Here is a 19,786-nt window from a genome sequence, read left to right on the forward strand (position 1 = left end):
CATCTACAAGGCACAAGTCAGGAGTGTGATGGAATACTCACCACTTGCCTGGATGGGTGCACCTCCAACAACACTCAAGAAGCTTGACACCATCCAGGACAAAGCAGCCTGCTTGATTGGCACCACATCTACAAACATCCACTCTCTCCACCAGCAATGCTCAGTAGCAGCAGTGCTACTGCAGATGCACTGCAGAAATTCACCCATGGTCCTCAGACAGCTACTTCCAAACCCATGACCACTGTCCATCTTTCAGAAGGACAAGGGCAGCAGATACTTGGGAACAGCAGCACCTTTAAGCTCCCCTCCAAATCACTCACCATCCTGACTTGGAAATATTAGATTAGATTACTTACAGTGTGGAAACAGGCCCTTCGGCCCAACAAGTCCACACCGCCCCGCCGAAGAGCAACCCACCCATACCCCTACATTTACCCCTTCCTAACACTACAGGCAATTTAACATGGCCAATTCACCTAACCTGCACATCTTTGGACAGTGGGAGGAAACCGGAGCACCCGGAGGAAACCCACGCAGACACGAGGAGAACGTACAAACTCCACACAGTCAGTCGCCTGAGGCGGGAATTGAACCCGGGTCTCTGGCGCTGTGAGGCAGCCGTGCTAACCACTGTGCCACCGTGCCGCCCACCATATCGCTGTTCTTCACTGTTGCTGGGTCACAATCCTTGTGTTCCTTGAATTCCCTACCTAAGGCCATTGTGGGTCAACTTATGGCAGGTGAACTGCAGTGGTTTAAGAAGGCAGCTCACCACCACCTTCTCAAGGGCAACTAGGAATGAGTAATAAATGCTGGTCCAGCCAGTGACACTCACATCCCACGAATGAATAAAAAGAAAATGTATACAGTGGAAATGCAGTGTGGCCAGTGGGCTAAATGACCTATTTCTATCATGTAACTAATGTGTATTTCTATGTGCTTGAGATAATGCTTTGCATTAAAGGATGAATATAAATTCATGCTATTGGTGGTTTAAATGGTTAATAAGAGGCCCACTAGTCACTCTATGAGGTGATTGCTAGTATCAAATGTTGGTCAAAATGCACGCTCCTGTCAACTTGGAGAATGGAGCTGGATCCTTCCACTTTTTACGAGCTCATTTTAAGGTAAATTGAAAGTCTGAAAAACTAAACTATAAAACAAAGCCCAGTAGCTAACTCCTGAGCATGCTATTGTCATGACCATGGATAGAAAGCCTCTTTCACCAACAGACATATTGAAATTCAATTAGAAAATGTCTTTTTTTTTTAAAAGGGACATATAGCCACTTTAGGTGAAAATGTAATGGTTACCTGAACAGAAAGACTCAGAAATGTCAGACCTGACAAGATGCCAAAGAAGCTTCATAAATTATCATAGAATCCCTACAGGTTGGAAACAGGTCATTTGGTCCAACAAGTCCACACCAACCCTCCAAAGTGTAATCCACTCAGACCCATTCCCTACTCCATTACCCGACATTTACCACTGACTAATGCACCTAGTCCACACATCCCTGAACACTATGGGCAATTTAACTTGGCCAATTCACCTAGTAGCTAGACTGGCAAGCCCCTTCAGACAATGGGCGGCACAGTGACTCAGTGGTTAGCACTGCTGCCTCACATTGCCAGGGAGTTGTCCCAGTCAAGCAACATGAGTTCGACTGGGACAACACTACTATTATAGGACAAGCCAAACAGAGAACAGCCAGGGAATTCCTAGAGGCATGGCACTCATCCACAGATTCAATCAATAAGCACATCGACGGCACGGTGGCACAGTGGTTAGCACTGCTGCCTCACAGCGCCAGAGACCTGGGTTCAATTCCCGCCTCATGTGACTGACTGACTGTGTGGAGTTTGCGCATTCTCCCTGTGTCTGCATGGGTTTCCTCCGGGTGCTCTGGTTTCCTCCCACAGTCCAAAGATGTGCAGGTCAGGTGAACTGGCCATGCTAAATTGCCCTTAATGTTAGGTAAGGGGTAAATGTAGGGGTATGGGTGGGTTGCGCTTCGGCGGGGCGGTGTGGACTTGTTGGGCCGAAGGGCCTGTTTCCACACTGTAAGTAATCTAATCTAATAGACCTGGACCCAATATACCGACCACTGCAATGGGCAGCTGGAACTGACAACCGGAGCGGCAGAGACAAACCACTATAAATGCCGGAGGAAACTTCACAGAAGCGCTTCACAGGAGGCTCCAAAGCACTGAGGATGTCACCTAGACAGGGGACAAAACATCTGCAACACAAATTCCCAGCTCGGCGAACAGAACCACAACAACGAGCACCTGAGGTATAAACCTTCTCACAAACTTGGAAGAAACCCTCTCAAATTCTCAAACAACATCCTCACTGGCATAAAATTCAGCAAGGAAGAAGAGAACAACAACTGGCTTCCCTTCCTGGATGTAGTGGTCAAAAACAAGGTCAGTGGAGAGCTCCAGACCAACGCATACAGGAAGGTCACCCACACAGACCAAGTACTCAATTACAACAGCAGCCATCCCAACATCCACAAATCAAGCTGCATCAGAATGTTGTTCAAGCAAGCTGTAACATGATGCAGCACCCTGGAGCTGGGCAAAGTCAAAGAAGAATCCTTTATGGCATCTTGAAAAACAACGGTTACCCAAAAACCATAGTCCACCCATGCCTACACAACAGATCACAACACGACCGGACACACTATTCACCCTGTCATACATCAAGGACATATCAGAAATGATAACCACACTACTCCGACCCCTAGGTATTATGGTAGCCCACAAACTGACAACTACAGTATGACAGCTACTGATGAGTACAAAGGATCCCATGCCCACAAAAACAGAACCAACGTTATAAACAAAATACTGTGTAAAGGCTGCCACAAACATTACCTAGGGCAAACCGGAAGAGAACTAGCCATCAAGAGACATGATCAACTATCACTTGTGTCCATACACACACAGGACACCAATCCGACTGGGACAATGTATCCATTCTAGGACAAGCCAAACACAGACATGCACGGGAATTCCTGGAGGCCTGGCACTCAACTTGGAACTCCATTAGCAAACATGTGGAGTTAGACCTCAAATATCAATCACTAAGAACCAAGACCGGATATGATACTACCCACCAGCAAACAGTGACACACAATAGCAAATGGAATAGAACACCAAAACTTCACTGGAGGCGCACTGATGATGTTGCCTAGTTTGGTGATGAACTGTCTGCAAGCAAAGTTACCAGCTCAGTGAGCAGTCAACAACCTCATCCACAGCCTGAGCTACTAATGTTCTAAAGAACTTCAAAGCTAGAATTTTATTCTTGTTAACACATCCTTCACTTTCCCAAAATTACTCCTGATTTTCTGTCTCCTTCTAACTTCTACATTACATCTGCAATGTGATTGTTCCAGTGACTTTACCAATGACTTGTTCCAGTATGAAATCATCCACTTCAGTCTTCACTGTAGTTTCTTCCAGTGTATTCTTCTATCATTGTTTCTGTCTTCTCTGTTAATACTCAATTTGTATTCTAAACTTTGAGATTTTGTTTTATCTATGTAATAGCAAGACTACAGGGCAGATATGTTCCCAGAAGGCAAAGGGCGAGACCAAGTTCAGATAATCCTGATACCAAGAGACATAAAGGTTAGAAAGGTTAAGCTTATAGCGAGGCTACGTATGTCAGAGACTCTAAAGGAGTGTAAAAGGGCTTAAAAAGGAAATCAGGAAAGAAAAGTGATTGTATGAGAAAGCATTAGCAGGTAGAAGAAAAGAAAACTCAAAGAATTTTAAAAAATATATAAAGAGCAAGAAAGTAACCAGGGAAAGGATAGGCCCAATAGGAACCATCAAGACATAGGCATAGTCCTCAATGGCTCCTTTTGTTGGTCTTCACAATGGAAAAGGATAATGTTGGTATTGATATTAAGGTGGGGGACTGGGCCTGTTTCCACACTGTAAGTAATCTAATCTAATTAGATGACGGATATATTGGCCTTGGAGGACAAAGTAGATTTACAAGATTGGTGCCTGGACTTAAGGGGTTGAGTTATGAGAAGAGATTATACAATTCAGGCCTGTTCTTCTCTAGAATTTAGGAAGTTAAGGAGTCATCTGATTAAAGTTGTCAAGATGTTAACAGGGAAAGCCAGGATAGATAAGATAAACTATTTCCACTGGTAGTTGATGCTAGATCAGTTGTTGCTTTTAAGTCTGAGATAGATAACTTTTTGTTACGTCGAGGTATTAAGGGATTGGGCCAAAGGTAAATATATGGAGTTCAGCCACAGATCAGCAATAATCTATTAAATGACGGGAACAGGCTTGAATAGCTTAGTCCTATTACTAAGACGTTAACATCAAGTAAAAGACGATATTAGTGGTTCAGCAACCTTCTACTCGAGGTTGTTGAGGAAGACAAAGGTGGAGATATCAAGTATCCTGGCAATATCTTTCAAGTCCTCTCTCTGTGGCCAGAGGCTAACCAAGTTAGTTAGTCTAACCTCCATAGTGGGGAAGTGATTAGAAAGAATTCTGAGGGACAGTATGTATCTGCACTTGGGAGAGGCACAGGTTTGTTTGGGTAAAGTCATGCTTGACAAACTTGATCAAATTTTTTGAAGAGGTAATCAGGAATTTTTTGCTGAGGGTAATGCATTTGATGTGGTCCACATGGATCTTAGCAAGGCTTTTGATAAAGATCCTCATACCAGACTGGTCAAGTAAATGAGAGCTTGTGGGATCAAAGCAAAGTGGCACATTGGATCCAGAATTGGCTGAGAAGCAGGAAACAGTGGACAATGGTAGAGGGATATTTCTTGACTGAATGTCCGATTCCAGTGGAGTTCCACATAGTTCAGTGCAGGGGCCCTTGCTGTTTGTGCAGTAATGATTAAATGTATCGGGGCATGATCAAGTAATTCACTATTCAAGGAGTAAATAGTAGAAGGATAGCCGAAACTGCAGATTTCAGCCTTAGAGTAGTGTGATAGAATGCACTTGGGGAGGGATAGCAATGCAAGGGATTACACCATGAGTAGTAGGACCCTTGAAAGTACTGAGGATCAGAGGGACCTTAAATTACCTGAAGGTAGCAGGGCAGGTAGATATAGTGGCTAAAAGGCACGTAGGATATTTGTCTTTATTCTTTGAGACATAGAATACAAGAGCAAAGAGATTATGCTGGAAACCTATACAATGTTGGTTAGGCCACAACTGCAGTACCATGTGCAATTCTGGTCATCGCATTATAGGGACAAAGTTATTGTGTTAAAGGGGGTACAGAGATGTACCAGGATGCTGCCTGGGCCAGAGCCTCTGAGCTATGAGGAATGATTAGATAGAATGGAGTTGTTTTCCTTGGAACAGTGAAGGCTGAGAGAGGATCTGATAGAGATCATGAGATTGTAAGGGATTTAGGCTGGATAAAAAGACACTTTTTCTGTTAGTAGAGGAATCAATGAATAAAACAAATTTAAGATAAGAGGAGAGTTGGGAATTTATTTCACTCTGAGATTAGTGAGACTCTGGAACTCACTGCCTGAAATTGTGGTTGAGTTTGAAACTCTTAATATTTAAGCAGTATTTAGATATTTACTTATGTTGCTATAGCTTCCAGGGATATGGGCCAAAAGCTCTAAAATGAAATTAAATTTGTGCTGACCAGCATTAACATGATGGACTGAATGGCTTACTTCTGTGCTAGAAACATCTATGAGTTAATTTTGTAGGCCCTTTGCTGATTCTGCAACTAACACTATGCTGCCACATCTTCAAAGGTTTGTTTTACACCTGGAATTACTTCTAATTCTCTAAATATTTTTGTTTACAGATTGAATAATTTTGTTATAGTACATAGCTCTACTATTCTCTGCTCTCCACTTGAAAATGTCTGAATCTCCCTTTTCTTGTCTGATGCTCACAGTGTGGTCTCAATGTGAATCTAAATCTTTACTGTCAGTGTCACATTTCAGCAACACATCTTTCAGCTTTAGATGATACAAATGATCAAAGGTGTTTTCATAACCTATGATGGCGTATGTAAATATTCATCTTTAGATACTACCCCAGATCTAAATCAAGACTGCATTTCACCAATCTCTGCTTCCACTCTGTCTTTTTGCTTGTTCTATGCTGTGTATCATCCATAGCACAGCCATCTCGCTCCTCCAATGTGAAATACCCTTCCTTGAGAATTCTCCTTTTCTACGTCCCTCCCCACTTTCTAAAGGTGAGTTTCTGTGAATGCTGGCAAATCCTCATCTCTCATCCCATGTCATCAGGACTGCCTTCCAATTGTGAAGCAGCTCTGAATATTTTGCTGTGTTAATGATTCTGTATATGTATCTGTTGCTAAATAAAAAGTTTGAGATTTGAATGGATTTTCTTTTTATTAAGCTAGATAGGGGAATACTTTTAATTTGAGAAAGTTCTTCCTCTGTACTAGATATTTTAAGTCAAGCACATTAATGGACTCTAAGTGATGCAGATCATTGTGGAATAAGTGAGAGGCCTAGTTCCCTTTATCTGTCCCTTTATCCCATCCATTATTTCTGAGCTAGGTGATTTTGCGAACAGCAAATTCAACCTCCTGTGTTAAACTTCTGCGGCAGATTTAGTGAAAACTTCCAGCAGCAGGAGCATTGGAGTTCACCTGGCGTTGGTTCAGTTGCCCAATATGCTTGATTGGGACATGAGATACCCCAGATGCTGTCTGCCGTAAACCTGTCCAACATGCAGGAGTGACAATGTTCGAGCTGAGTCTAGCAGATTTGGCTGCGGTGCAGTTATTTTACTGGAATTCCATAAGTCAATCAGAACGATTCCCTTGAGTGTTCTTTTATTTTACATTTGAGATCTGCAATCTCTAGATTGCTGCAGTGACAAATTTAATACACCTGACAACAAAGTGCACTTTGTAAAATAAGCTATAAATTTAAGGAAACTAAATACCAAATGATGAAGTAATTCATTTAGTGCACTCTGCTTTTAATGGCTGTAACTCCTTCCTACTTGCATCCGTCTGGACATAGCACTCTGTGCTTCCTTACATGTATTACTGGTGGGTCTCTTCAAACAAGGAGGATGCTTGCTGTGGGACCCCTAGGTTAGAGGGATGGTGAAAGAGAAAAAGAAGGGGGAGAGAGGAGATATGAGAGTGAGGGCTGAAGTCAGTACAAGTTAAATGATGTAGAAGATAAAAGACTTGGGGAGAAACAGCATTGGTAGGGGAAAGGAAAAGGGCAGTCATTTGTTAAGTCATTTCATCAGTCTTTGATCAATGAGAGGTTTGCTCTCTCTTCTTGCCTTCAAGCACCGAATCTTCAGACTTCATGATCAGCTCTGCTTCAAAAACAGTACCACTTTGTTGGAGCAGAATTTGCCAACTGAGGCGTTTCAGTGAACTCTGTTCCCAGCTGTTGAGGTCAAAGCCAATTTTCTTCTTCAAGCTGGCTTTCAGAGTATTTTTGAAACATTTGTGCTGGCCAGCCATTGGTCTTTGACCAGTCGCGAGCTGGGAATAGTGAGTGCTGTTTGGAAGAAGTGTTTGATATTCTGATACAGTAGCTGGTCTGGTACAGTTATGATGTCAGAACAGTCACCTCAGGGCTCAGGTTACCTGCTTCCTAAAGATGCTGGTGTTTGTGCGATGGCCCATCCAGATCTCGCGGACCATCCACAGACAGTTATGATGCTGTGACTCAAGTTTTGTCAGGTCACAGTGATATGTCCTTCAGGTTTCACAGCCGTAGAGGAGTGTCGGGAAAACAACTGCCTTGCAGCTACATATACCTACAGCTGAGATGATACCTGGCTTCCCATACTCTTTCTTTTCCTGTAATTGAAACATTATTCATTATCCCCATTACATCCCTCCCCTGATGTCTTAATTCTCACTGAAATTTGGTGCTGTGGAATATATAACGTTTGCCTCCTTAGCTTGGAGCAGAATAATATTGGCAGTGAAATGCACGGCCTAACAGGCAGAGTTTCATTTAGAAATATTGAGAAAGGTCAGGTAGGAGTAGTTGGAATAACTGAGATATAAACAATTTCTAATAACACCTTTTTGAAGGGAGTTGATATGATTGCAGCATGAACTTCGACTTTATTTTTTAAAGTAAAGTATTAGCTCATACTTCACTTTCACAAAACTAATTTGGCTTTACACAGGCACCAATGCAGGTCAATAGTTTGGTTATCCTAAATTAAATTCAGACACTGATTCTGAAGGGCATTGTTTCATTTCAGGATAATCGAGACATAAATACTCAAGATTCTGAGCTGGACTGGAAGTATGTTTCAAGAAAGAGAAAAACCGTTCATGTTTCCGGTCAAGACATCTTGTCAGAATTAGATGTGTGATAGATGTAATGTGTTTTAATCAAATAAGGAGGCAGGGAAAGGGGTGAGGAAGGATAAAGGAAAAGTGATGGTTTTCAATAAGCTAGAAGACAGGAGAATTAAATGACCAAAGAGAATGGTAATGTAAGGCAAAATAGATGTAATGAGACAAACGAAAAAATCAAGAGGGTATGAAAGAGGCATAAGTGGGAAAAGCAGAAATATTACTAGTCGTTTTCATCTAAAAAGTAGATCTGAAATGATTGGAGTCAGTGTTGACTTCAAAATTACTTTAAAGTGCCTCAGGTGAAAAAAAAGGTGGTGTGCCCTGAACTTCCATTGAACTTTACTGGAACAGTGTAGGATCCTGAGGACAGCAGGGTCAAAGTGGGAGTGGAGCAGAGAGTAAAACATGACAGGCAACCAAAAGCTAAGGATCATGCTTGGAGACTGAGCAGAGGTGTTCTAAAGAAAATCCTAATTTTCCTAATCTGCATTCACTCTTCCCAATGTGAAGGTAACTACATTGTGAGCAGCTAAATTATAAGAAATGTACTTTAAAGAGTGCATGAGGATAGAAGGGCATGAGCTTCATGTGCCTTGACATTTAAAGGAGATGGGACACATTGAGGGAGTAGTTAGCAAACCATATGGAACCTTGGGCTTTGAGGTATTGACACCTAAAGCAGGGACACTGTGCTGCATCTTTATAAAACTCTGATAGACCGCACTTAGAGTATTGTGCACGGTCCTGACCACCATACTGTAGGAAGGATGTGTGAGTCCTTGAGAGGGTGCAGAGGAGATTTACCAGAATGATTTTGGGGATGGGGAATTTTGCATTCAAGGTAATGCAAGAGAAACTTTAGGTTGATGATGAGAAGATATGCCAGCCCTTTGCCACTGCCCTTTTCCTTACAATATCTAAAAAGGGGATTAAGGACATTACAGAGAAAATAAATTATTACTTTACATCTGTATTCACTGTAATGACCTCAAAATCTTTCTGTAAATAATGGTGGACCAAGGGTCTAGCGAAAATGGGGAACTTGTAGGAATTCTAGCTTTTTTAAAAATGCTAGCTCAAGGGACAGAGGATGCATTGATTTTGATTTTCTCACATTTTCTAGATTCTGTATCAGTCCTAATGGATTGGAAAGTAGCTAACATAACCCTTGCTATTTTACGAAAGAATAGCGAGAGGTGGGGATTAGGTAAGATTTATGTAATAGGATATGAGGAAGGTAGTGGAACCTATAATCCGAGGTGCCGTAACAGAACACTCCAAAAATGATTATACAATTAAGGAGATTCAACACAGATCTACAAAACACAAATTCTGTTTCACAAAGCTGCTTCAATGTTTTGAAGTTGTAGATAAGGGGAAACCATTGGATGTAGTTAATGTCTTCTGCAAATCCAAATACTAAAAAGTACCACACAATACTTTGTGTACAAAGTTGGTGCTTGTGGAATTGGGGCAATATCTTAGAACGGATTTAGAAATGGTTAATGTACAGAAAACAAGAGTTGAAATAAAGTGAGATTTTCATCTTTGTAGGCCCTAAACTAACAAAGTATCAGTGTTTGGGATCGTCTATATCAAGGACTCTTGAGAGCATGGAACGTAATATAGGCAGGTTTGTTCATGATACAAAGTTAAATGGAAAGTAAGCTGTGACAAGGATGCAAAGGAATTTAGATAGTTCAAATATATGGTCAAGAAAGGAGTATAATGTCAAAATGTGAGCATATCTATTTGCCATAGAAAAATAGAAAATAAGATTTGTTTTTAAATAGTGAGGGTGACTGGTAAAAATGTTGGTATTCAGAGAGACGTAGGTGGCATTGTAAATTAATTATAAATTTAACATGCAGCTACAGCAGGCATTTAGAAAAGCAAAAAATACTTAGCTTTTATTCCTATAGTCCAATCATTTCACAATGGAGAAGCTTTCCTGCAAAAATATAGGGCCTTGCTAAGACCATGTCTGAAATACTTGCACAGTTTTTGCTTCTGTACTTAAGAAATTTGCCTTCAAGGGAATACAGTAAAGGTCTGCTAAAGGTCTGTTGATTGCTGGGTTGAGTGAAGGGAGATTGAGTTGACGAGGCCTAAAATTCCATGAGTATAGGAGAATGAAGTAATCTCATTGATACATACGAAATTCCTGAGGTGCTTTATAGGGTAGCTGGAGGATGCTTCCTTGAACTCGGCCGAAGGGTTCTGCAGTAGAGAACAGCCTCAGGGTGATGAGTTGGTCATTGAGGGGTGAGTTGTGGAATTCAGTCAAGTCAAGGAATGAGCTGCCAGAGGAAGTGGTGGAGGCTAGTACAATTGCAACATTTAAAAGGCATCCGGATGGGTAAATGAATAGGAAGGGTTTGAAAGGATATGGGTCGGATGCTGGCAGGTGGTACTAGATTGGGTAGGGATATCTGGTCGACATGGACGAGTTGGACCGAAGGGCCTGTTTCTGTGCTGTACAAATCTATGACTCTAATGATAAGTAGATGTTTGTAATCCTTTCCCCAGGAAGGTTCTGTTATTTAATATATTAAACATGAAGATAGATAGATAGGTTTTTGCATACTAAGGGAATACAGGTCATTCTGCTACAATGCATATTTTGTTAATTCAAATTCGCTGTAATGAGATTGATAAATGATTCCGGTTCCATTAGTTTCAATGGTACTGCTATTACACGATTTTCTTATTATTGCATGAAAACAGCTACTGCGTTATAGCAGAACTGACATCTTGTACAACTTGGTTGAGTTAAGTAGATGATCTGTCATGATCATCTGGAATGGTAGAATAGGTTTGAAGCAGGTTTCTCCTATATTTTGATCTCTCGAACATTCAACACTCCTCTTTTGGATAAGCTGAGTAAAGAATCCAGTGTAGATTGGTGGAATTGAGTTTCAGATTGATGCTTAGAGATTTGATTATTGGAAGGTCAGATGGAAGAGTAATAAAAGGGAAGTGGATGAGCCAAAAGATCATCGTGAAAAGCTGATGACAATGTTGATGGAATAGTCTACGTGCTGCCCATAGAAGATCAATCCTTTGATGAAGATGCTTTCCACGAAATTGTAGTTCTACACTAGCAACTCTGAGTGAAAATAAATATTTAATTCAAACTGGCTTTTCTTTGGAGTTTCTATTTAATCTTCTGTTAATGAACAAACTAAGCATGAAGCTGGATCAGTTTAAGTCACCAAGTTTCTGAAAAGTTGTTTGGGTTTATTTCAGCTGCTTCTCAGCTTTGAGATTGGTGACAAACCTCCCTATATTTCTTCTGCTTGCTTGTTCCTCATCAGAGAATGTTGATTGAGTCAAGCAGCTTTTGATTTGTTTGCAGTGAGGCAGTCAGATATTCGGTAACAGCAAATGTTGGTTTAAACCAATCACTGATTTTTGACGTTGAACATTGTCTTTACTCAGAATTTCGTTCTGATGCTATTACCATGACTCAAGCTGCAAAGGATTAAATCATCAGTGCTACAACAGCCTAAACATGACAATAATTTACTCAACTAACGGACCACATTTCTTTTTAACCAGCTTATCGATGCAAGTCTAATATTATTTGCTCCGTCCATCCCAAAAATCTCATTGGCCCAACTATTTATGTTTCTTTTTCATTTTACTTGCCCTCGTAAACTTTTGATATTTGCTTGTGTACAGTTCCTTCTGCCATGCCTCCTCCTTGTCAGTTATTTACTTGACCATTAGAAGACAATGAATTTCTGCCCTTATCTCACAATGATATTAATAATATTCATAACCCTCGTTGTGTGTTGTCTGACATGCTTTATCTCCAGCTGCGTTCCTCATTGCCAAGGGTCAATCAATGGGCTTTACATCTGGTTGAACAGTTTAATCCAAACATTCTGTCCAAAATCAACATTGTAAATGCATCACTCTATTCTGCAAGTAAATGTTTGTCCCTTTCAGCAAAACATGAAACCACTGTTACAAACATTGGAACATTTGGCCACAGATATAATGCAGCATAGATTCACCAGAATGAGAGATTATGCAGAAGAGGGTTGTAATCCTTTTAATTCAGGAGATTAAGGGGTGATGTGATTCAAGCTTTCAGGATATTAAGGGAATATGGGGGGAAAAGGTTGTGTAGAGTTGCAGAGCACTCATACTCTCATCAGATGATGGCAATGGCTAAAAGGGCCAAACGGCTTCCTGTTCCTCTTCAGCACTCTGCAAAACCAATACCTGATGCCCCACGTGCAAATGCTATTCACCTTCAGTCACATACCGTCTATACTCAAAACAGTATTGTTTAGCTCAGAAATTCTATATCATATAATACAGTGCATTGCCTGCATTTTTATACCACTTGAGCCTCACATTTTATGTTTTTTTTTTCTTTTTAATTCTTTCCTGGAATTTGGGCTGCATTTGTCTGTCCCTAATGGCTCTGGAACTGAATGGCTTGTTGACCATTGCACAAGCCAGTTAAGTCAACTGCATCGTTGTTGATCTGGAGTTACACATATAGCAGGCTGGATAAGGACATTAAGTTGTTGCAAAAACCCATCTAGTTCACTCACTATAGTTCTATGGTTGCTGTGACTGAGATTTGGCTTTGTATTCCAGATTTATTAAATGAATTTAAAATCCACCAGCTGCCATTGCAGGATTTGACCCATGTCCCTGTTGGCAATAGCCTGACCCTCTGGATTACTCATTTACTGAAATTACATCAACTGTACCATATTTGGTATTCTTCAGGAGCAGGATGAAAAGTAGAACTTCCATGTAACATCCCTGTCTCACACTTTCATGTTTCAGAGCCTGAGTTTTTCAACAGCATTTAAAAATCCCTGCACCCAAGTGTGACACATTTTCAGTTCTATTTTTAAACTTGCTAGGTCAAAATTGAGACTGCCCTCTTTCAGACAGTTATAAAATGAAAGACAGGCATACATACAAGAAGTTCACTGGTAATAGATGCGCTTTTCATGTCTTGGGATTTGTGTTTAAACACAAAGTTTGACAGATGCACATGCTGGTGTTCTGTGTTTCTATGTAACCAACCTTTCCAGTCATCTTATAACCCACCTCTAGCAGGAGAGATTTCAAAACCTTCTAGACCAGAGGTAAGGACAATGTCACTGCACCATAAGAGCCCCAGTAATGTTCTGTGTTTGCTGAACTATCAGGGAATCTGTTGTAAAATGGGCTTTTGAATTCACACCATTCTCAGGATAGCACATCAGCTTGGTTACTGTGGCTTGACTCCGTGAAAGTTCCTTCATCTTAATGGTTGTGCTTTGACATCAATGGAAGAGCAGTATGGGAAGGCTGCAGTACGCATGAACTACATGTTCATTGCAGTACACATCATGGTTACATAACAGCATGTACTAGCACTGTGTCCTCTATCATCAAAGAAAGGCAAAGGCAGAAATACCATGGGGAGCATCAGCACCTGGGAACAACATCCCAGCAGGAGCATATTCCTTCATTATCACTGGATCAATATCCTGGAATCCTCCTAACTGATAATATTGTTAGAGTACCATTCCCACATGAACAGAAGCAGATCAAACAGAGGGCTCGTGACTATCTGCAGGGCAGCTGAGGAAGGGCAATAAATGACCAATGTCAACCACATCCTGAGTACATATTTCTTAAAAAGGCAGATTTATACTCTCTCTCTCATGGTGTTCCATTTACATTCCAGAAGGAATCCGCTCTAATTTACAATGTTGTAATTTCAGATTTGTAATACCGGAGTAATTTGGTCTTGCAGAGGTCAGTTAGCTCACTTGGCTTGACAACTGGTTTGCAATGCAAAGTGATGCCAACAAAGTATGCTCAATTCCTGCAGCAGCTGAGGGCAGCACGAAGGACTCTTCTCAACCTCTCCCTTCACCTGAGGAATGGTGACCCTCAGGCTAAACCCAAACCTGCTGCCTACCTCTATTGAACCTTATGGTTCTCTGGGATTATGGCAACTTTCAAGGGCGGCACGGTAGCTCAGTGGTTAGCATTGCTGCCTCACAGCGCCAGGGATCCGGGTTTGATTCCAACCTTGGGCAACTGTCAGTGTGGAGTTTGTACATTCTCCCTGCGTGGGTTTCCTCCGGGTGCTCCGGTTTCCTCCCACAGTCCAAAAGGTGTGCAGGTCAGGTGAATTGGCCATGCTAAATTGCTCATAGTGTTAGTTGCATTAGTCAGAAGGAAGTGAGTTACTCTTCGGAGGGTCGGTGTGGACTTGTTGGGCCGAAGGGAACACGTGGGGAATCTAATAAAAAAAAATCTAAACTTTACCTTTTATCTTTATTTTTCTCTTATCCAATAGTTTTCTGTCAGGATCTATCTCTCCTAAAATCTGCTACGGACTAACCACACAGTGTGTGTTAATCGCTTGTCTGATTCAACCGATAGTATAGGATTATGTCTTTTGTCAGAATGTTTTATCTGTTGATAAATTGACCTGTTTAGCCCGAATGCAATACTTTAGTGGTGCATTAGTTTTTCCACTTTGAGTTGACTAGATTCGGCTTACTACCGATACCTTCTCCAGCAAGTGACTTTAAGCAGTACAAGCTTAAATCTGAGGTTTGTCACTCCAGCTCAGGCAGAAAATAAAAGCACCGGTACTATATATACACAAGAGACTTTTGGCTAAGAGAAACTGTTCAAGAAAAAAATAATTTAGGATAAAGTGAAATTATTGACTTAAACTACAGACTTTCTTAAACATAGAGGTATGGTTAAAGAAAGGAAATGTCCTGTCGATGTTTATAAAATTAAGTAACTGGTTTTTTGGAGGTATTGAGAGAATTTATGTTTTCTCCCCTTAGTTATTACACAGATTTGTGGTTATTTTTAGCTGTGTGACTCATTGAAGAGACGGAAATGACAAATGAAGAATGTGTGCTGGTAATATTTGATCAGTTTTATGATGTGCTGTGGGAATAAAACTGACATCTAATTAGCTTTGTACAAGGTACTTGTTCCTCACTGTTACTTCAGAAGTAATTCACCATCAGCAATTAGATATGTGTTCCAATTGGACAAACTAAGCTCATTTTGCTACCTATATATTGGAAGTTTATGGATCATATTTTGAAATAAAGTTTGACAATAATGCAGGTTTTGATTACATAGATTTCTAATATTATGTACATTTGAGACGTGGACGTATCAGAGAATAAAGACGATTCCTTATTCTTTTGTATTTTTCGTAGATGATCTTGCATCCAAAGCCAATATCATCATTGATCCTGCAGAGATCTCTGCCATTTCAATGGACGACTTGGATGAGGATGATGAGAGTGTAACTCAACAGGTACAAAACCACAGCCGAGCTTTTTCTGACGTTGCAAAGATTGTTTAATTTGTTAGGTCCCAAGAAGTGATTAAGCTATCGCTGGCCTAGAATACTGTAAGGATTGTGTGAAGGGAGTGTATGCGTTTTAAGATGCTGAGTTCAGATTTTCAGTTTAACAGGGTAACTCTTGGTCAGACATTTATACGTTATCTTCTTAGCACCACTACATATTATGAATGCTTTCTAATTTATCTTGTGTGTAGTGATTGAAACTACATAAAGTGCAAATAGCTTCCCATTAATCTTTACTTGTGAAATCTACACTGTAGATTCTGTTACAGATTCTGTACCCTCTGATATAGTATTTACAGCACAGAAAAAGGTCAATTGGCCCAACACGTCTATACTAGAAATGAAAACAGAAAATGCTGGAGAAACTCAGCAGGACTGACTGCATTAGCAGAGTTAACATTTCAGTCCAATATGACACATCTTCGGAACTAAAAGTAGCTGGAAAATGATGCTTTTTGTGCTGTTGATGAGGATAAAATGGAACAGATTGAGACAGTGTCGAGAACAAAAAACAAAGGCAATGATAATGGTGAAGCACCAGTATTGGTGCTTCAAATAAAACAAACCTTGTTTTAGCCCAGAAACACTGATGCAGCAGGAAAACCCAAGTACAGAGGAATCTCGATTATCTGAAGGACACGGATGGGCAGTATTTTGACCCGTTAATCGAATTCCAGATAATTGAGTGCTGAATAACACAGTTTAGCCGAGCATCAGGACCTTGCGATCTTGCTGGATAATCCAATCTTTGGATAATTGATTGCTGGATAATCAAGGTTCCTCTGTACTGCAGTATGTTTATCTGCTACCCCAGGAGCACTCCTTGAACAGAAATACCCTTCTATTGTGGTAATTCACTGTACAAACAGTGGATCTCTAAATAGTATATTCATAATCCATCATACCAAGAAAATGACATGTGACAGCACTCTGTCCGAACTGGTAATTAATGTTGAATTGTGAAACGTGAAGTGGAAGCTATAGCAGCCCTGAGGGATTCAGTCACAACTATGAAATTTATTGGATCAGATATGTCAGGAGTCCAAACTAACTGCAGAGAAAGAGAGGGCACCTAGTGTAAATACAGTGGATATTCAACAACACATCAAGTGGAGGATAGATGGAACACTTTTGAATGTACAGTACTAAGCTTGTCGGTTAAATACATACCAGAAATCAAGAAGACAAGCACAGAAATATAGAAACTTAGAAAATAGATGCAGGAGTAGGCATTTGGCCCTACAAGCCTCTAACACCATTCAATACGATCATGGCTGTTCATGCAATCTCAGTGTCCCATTCCCACCGTCTCCCCATACTGCTTGATCCCTTCAGGCACAAGGACCACGTCCAGCTACCTCTTGAATAAATCTAATGAACTGGCTCCAACAGCTTCCAGTGAGAGAGAATTGCACAAGTTCACAAAATGAAGAAATTCTTGCTCATCTCAGACCTGAATGGCTTACCCCTTATTCTTAGACTGTGACCCCTAGTTCTGGACCTCCCCCAACATGAGAAACATTCTGCCTGCATCTAGCCTGTAGAGTCCCATCGGGATCTTGTATGTTTCCATCAGATTCCCCCCTCATTCTTCTAAATTACAGTGAATACCTAGTCGATCCAATCTTTCCTCATATGTCAGCCCTGCCATCCCTTGAATCAGTCTGGTGAACCTTCTCTGGACTCCCTCAGACTGAGTTTGGAGGAGCTGGTGTTGGACTGGGGTGGACAAAGTTAAAAATCATACAACACTAGGTTATAGTCCAACAAGTTTATTTGTAGCAGACTAGGAGTCCAAAAGTGCACACAATACTCAAGGTGTGGCCTCACCGAGACCCTGTGTAACTGTTACAAGACATTCTTACTCTGATACTCAAATCCCCTCGCTATGAAGGCTATTAGCTTTCCTCACTACCTGCTGCACCTGCATGCCAACCTTTAGTGACTGTTCCACCATGACATCCAGGTCTCTTTGCACCTCACCTTTTCCTAAACTGCCACCATTCAGATGATAATCTGCCTTCATGTTTTTATGACCAAGTGGATAACGTCACGCTTATCCACATTACATTATATTGTTCAGAATTTGCCCACTAAGCCAGTCTGTCCAAGTCACCCTGCTGCCTCTTAGTATCCTCCCCACAGCACACACTGCCACCCAGCTTAGTGTCATCTGCAAAATCAGAGATATTACATTCCATTCCTTCATCCAAATTGTTAGCGAATACAGAGGAACCTCAATTATCCGAATACCAATTATCTGAAAATCGGATTATCTGAAGGAGATCTTGAGGTCCTGATAGAAACGTTACATCAAAGACGTGGTTCCAACAGTGATTGCCTCCAAATGGCTGACTGCCCCCCCTCTCTCTCTGTCCCCACACTTTCCCTGGAATTCTACACAGGGGTGTATTCTACCCCCCCCACTTCCCCATATAATCTCTCCAACATTGTCCTGTACAGGGCAAGTGTGGAAACTGTCAAAAAGTTGCAGTAGAAAACTTAGGGGGTGGGGGGAGCGGTTTTGGACGGGGTTGGAGGCGCAGGTGGGGGACACGAGGCTCACACACACTGTATGCTGCTGCAGTCTCCTGAACAGGGAGCAGATTTTTAATAGCTCCGAGCCCCAGAGGAAAGGCATTTAATCGACTAACTGAATAATCAATTATCTGAACGAAATAGTGCCCGCCCACCTTGTTCGGATAATCGAGGTTCCCCTCTATTGTGAATATCTGAGGGTCCCAACGCTGAACCGTGCGACACCCCTCGTCACTGCCTGCCACTCTCTGAAAAGGATTCGTTTATTCCAACTGTCTGCTTCCTTTTACCAACCAGTTCTCCGTCCATGTCAATATGTTACCTCTGATATCGCAAGCTTTAATTTTCCTTCCTAATCTCTTGTGTTAAACCTTGTCAAAAGGCTAAACAAATGTGAACTTAAATGCAGTAACAAATTACCGGCAGCATGAAGTGGGAAAAAAAAAACATTTGAGCTGCAGGGAGAAATGATAAGGGATTGACTGGGACATATATATAGCCTCAAGGAAAAATGTACATGAAAGGATGATCGGGGCGATCAGAGATACAAAGCAAAGGAATGTGAATGCTGAGACAAGCCATAACTGTCCTATAATAATAATAAGGCAGTCAAAGAAGGCGAAAGTGAGGACTGCGGATGCTGGAGATTAGAATGGTGCTGGAGAAGCACAGCTTTTCCAGCATCACTCTAATCTTGACTCTAGTTTCCAGCATATGCAGTTCTCACTTTTGTTGAGTTGATTTTAACCTTATTGTGAACCCTCCCTACCTTGAAGACGTTCTCCTCCTCTCTCTCTACAAACATCTCCAGTGAGTCTCGCGCTCTCTCGCACTGCAACCCCCAGGTCGTCGTCTCTGCCCTGAAGCTCAGTCAAAGAAGAAATTAAACTATAAAAGTGCAAATAGGTTTAAAGATTGAGGTTGAGCACATAGTAGTAAATATTCTGATTGACTGCTTCCTTAAAGTATTTACTAAGAAAGGCAATGAATGACATGACAGAATTGATGGATTTTGTTTTTGCTTCATTCTATTGTGGAACGTATACATCGTTGGCAAGGCCAGCATTTGTTGTCCATCTCAAATTGCCTCAGAGGGCAGTTGAGGGTCAACCACATTGTCATGGGTTTGGAATCTCATGTAGGCCACACAGGGTAAAGATGGCTGATTTCCTTCCATAAAAAAAAAATTAGTGAGCTAGGTGAGTTTTTACAACAGTCAATAATATTTATATGCCACATTTATTACTTGAATTTAAATTCAGCTGCCAGCTCTCATAAGCATGAACCTGGGCTTTTGGATCTCCAGACCACTGAAGTTACCTTCACACCACCATCTTCCCCCTTGTTTTATGCATGCAAGTTTAAAAAAAAAATCTAAGATGGACTGAAGGGCTCAAAATAAAGAATTTTCCAGTTATGGACAGCTTTAATCTCAGTAATGAGGGAGGGCAAGGAAAAGCTTTGGGGTACTAATGATCATAATGAGGGAATTACCAGATACAGGGGAAGTGCTTGCTTATTGGAAAC

General features: G+C 41.1%; 1 protein-coding gene across 3 annotated transcripts in view; it reads left to right on the forward strand.

Moving 5' to 3' along the window:
- LOC122559128 (E3 ubiquitin-protein ligase RNF123) overlaps nt 1–19,786 on the forward strand; it is a 389,631-nt gene that overhangs the window by 112,837 nt on the left and 257,008 nt on the right. For all 3 annotated transcript variants that reach the window (XM_043708460.1, XM_043708459.1, XM_043708461.1), the window contains exon 22: nt 15,567–15,667. In XM_043708460.1, the coding sequence (XP_043564395.1) occupies nt 15,567–15,667 (101 nt within the window). The remainder of the gene's footprint in view (nt 1–15,566; nt 15,668–19,786) is intronic.

The sequence above is a fragment of the Chiloscyllium plagiosum genome, chromosome 18 (genome assembly GCF_004010195.1).
Source record: "Chiloscyllium plagiosum isolate BGI_BamShark_2017 chromosome 18, ASM401019v2, whole genome shotgun sequence".
Classification (NCBI taxonomy): domain Eukaryota; kingdom Metazoa; phylum Chordata; class Chondrichthyes; order Orectolobiformes; family Hemiscylliidae; genus Chiloscyllium; species Chiloscyllium plagiosum.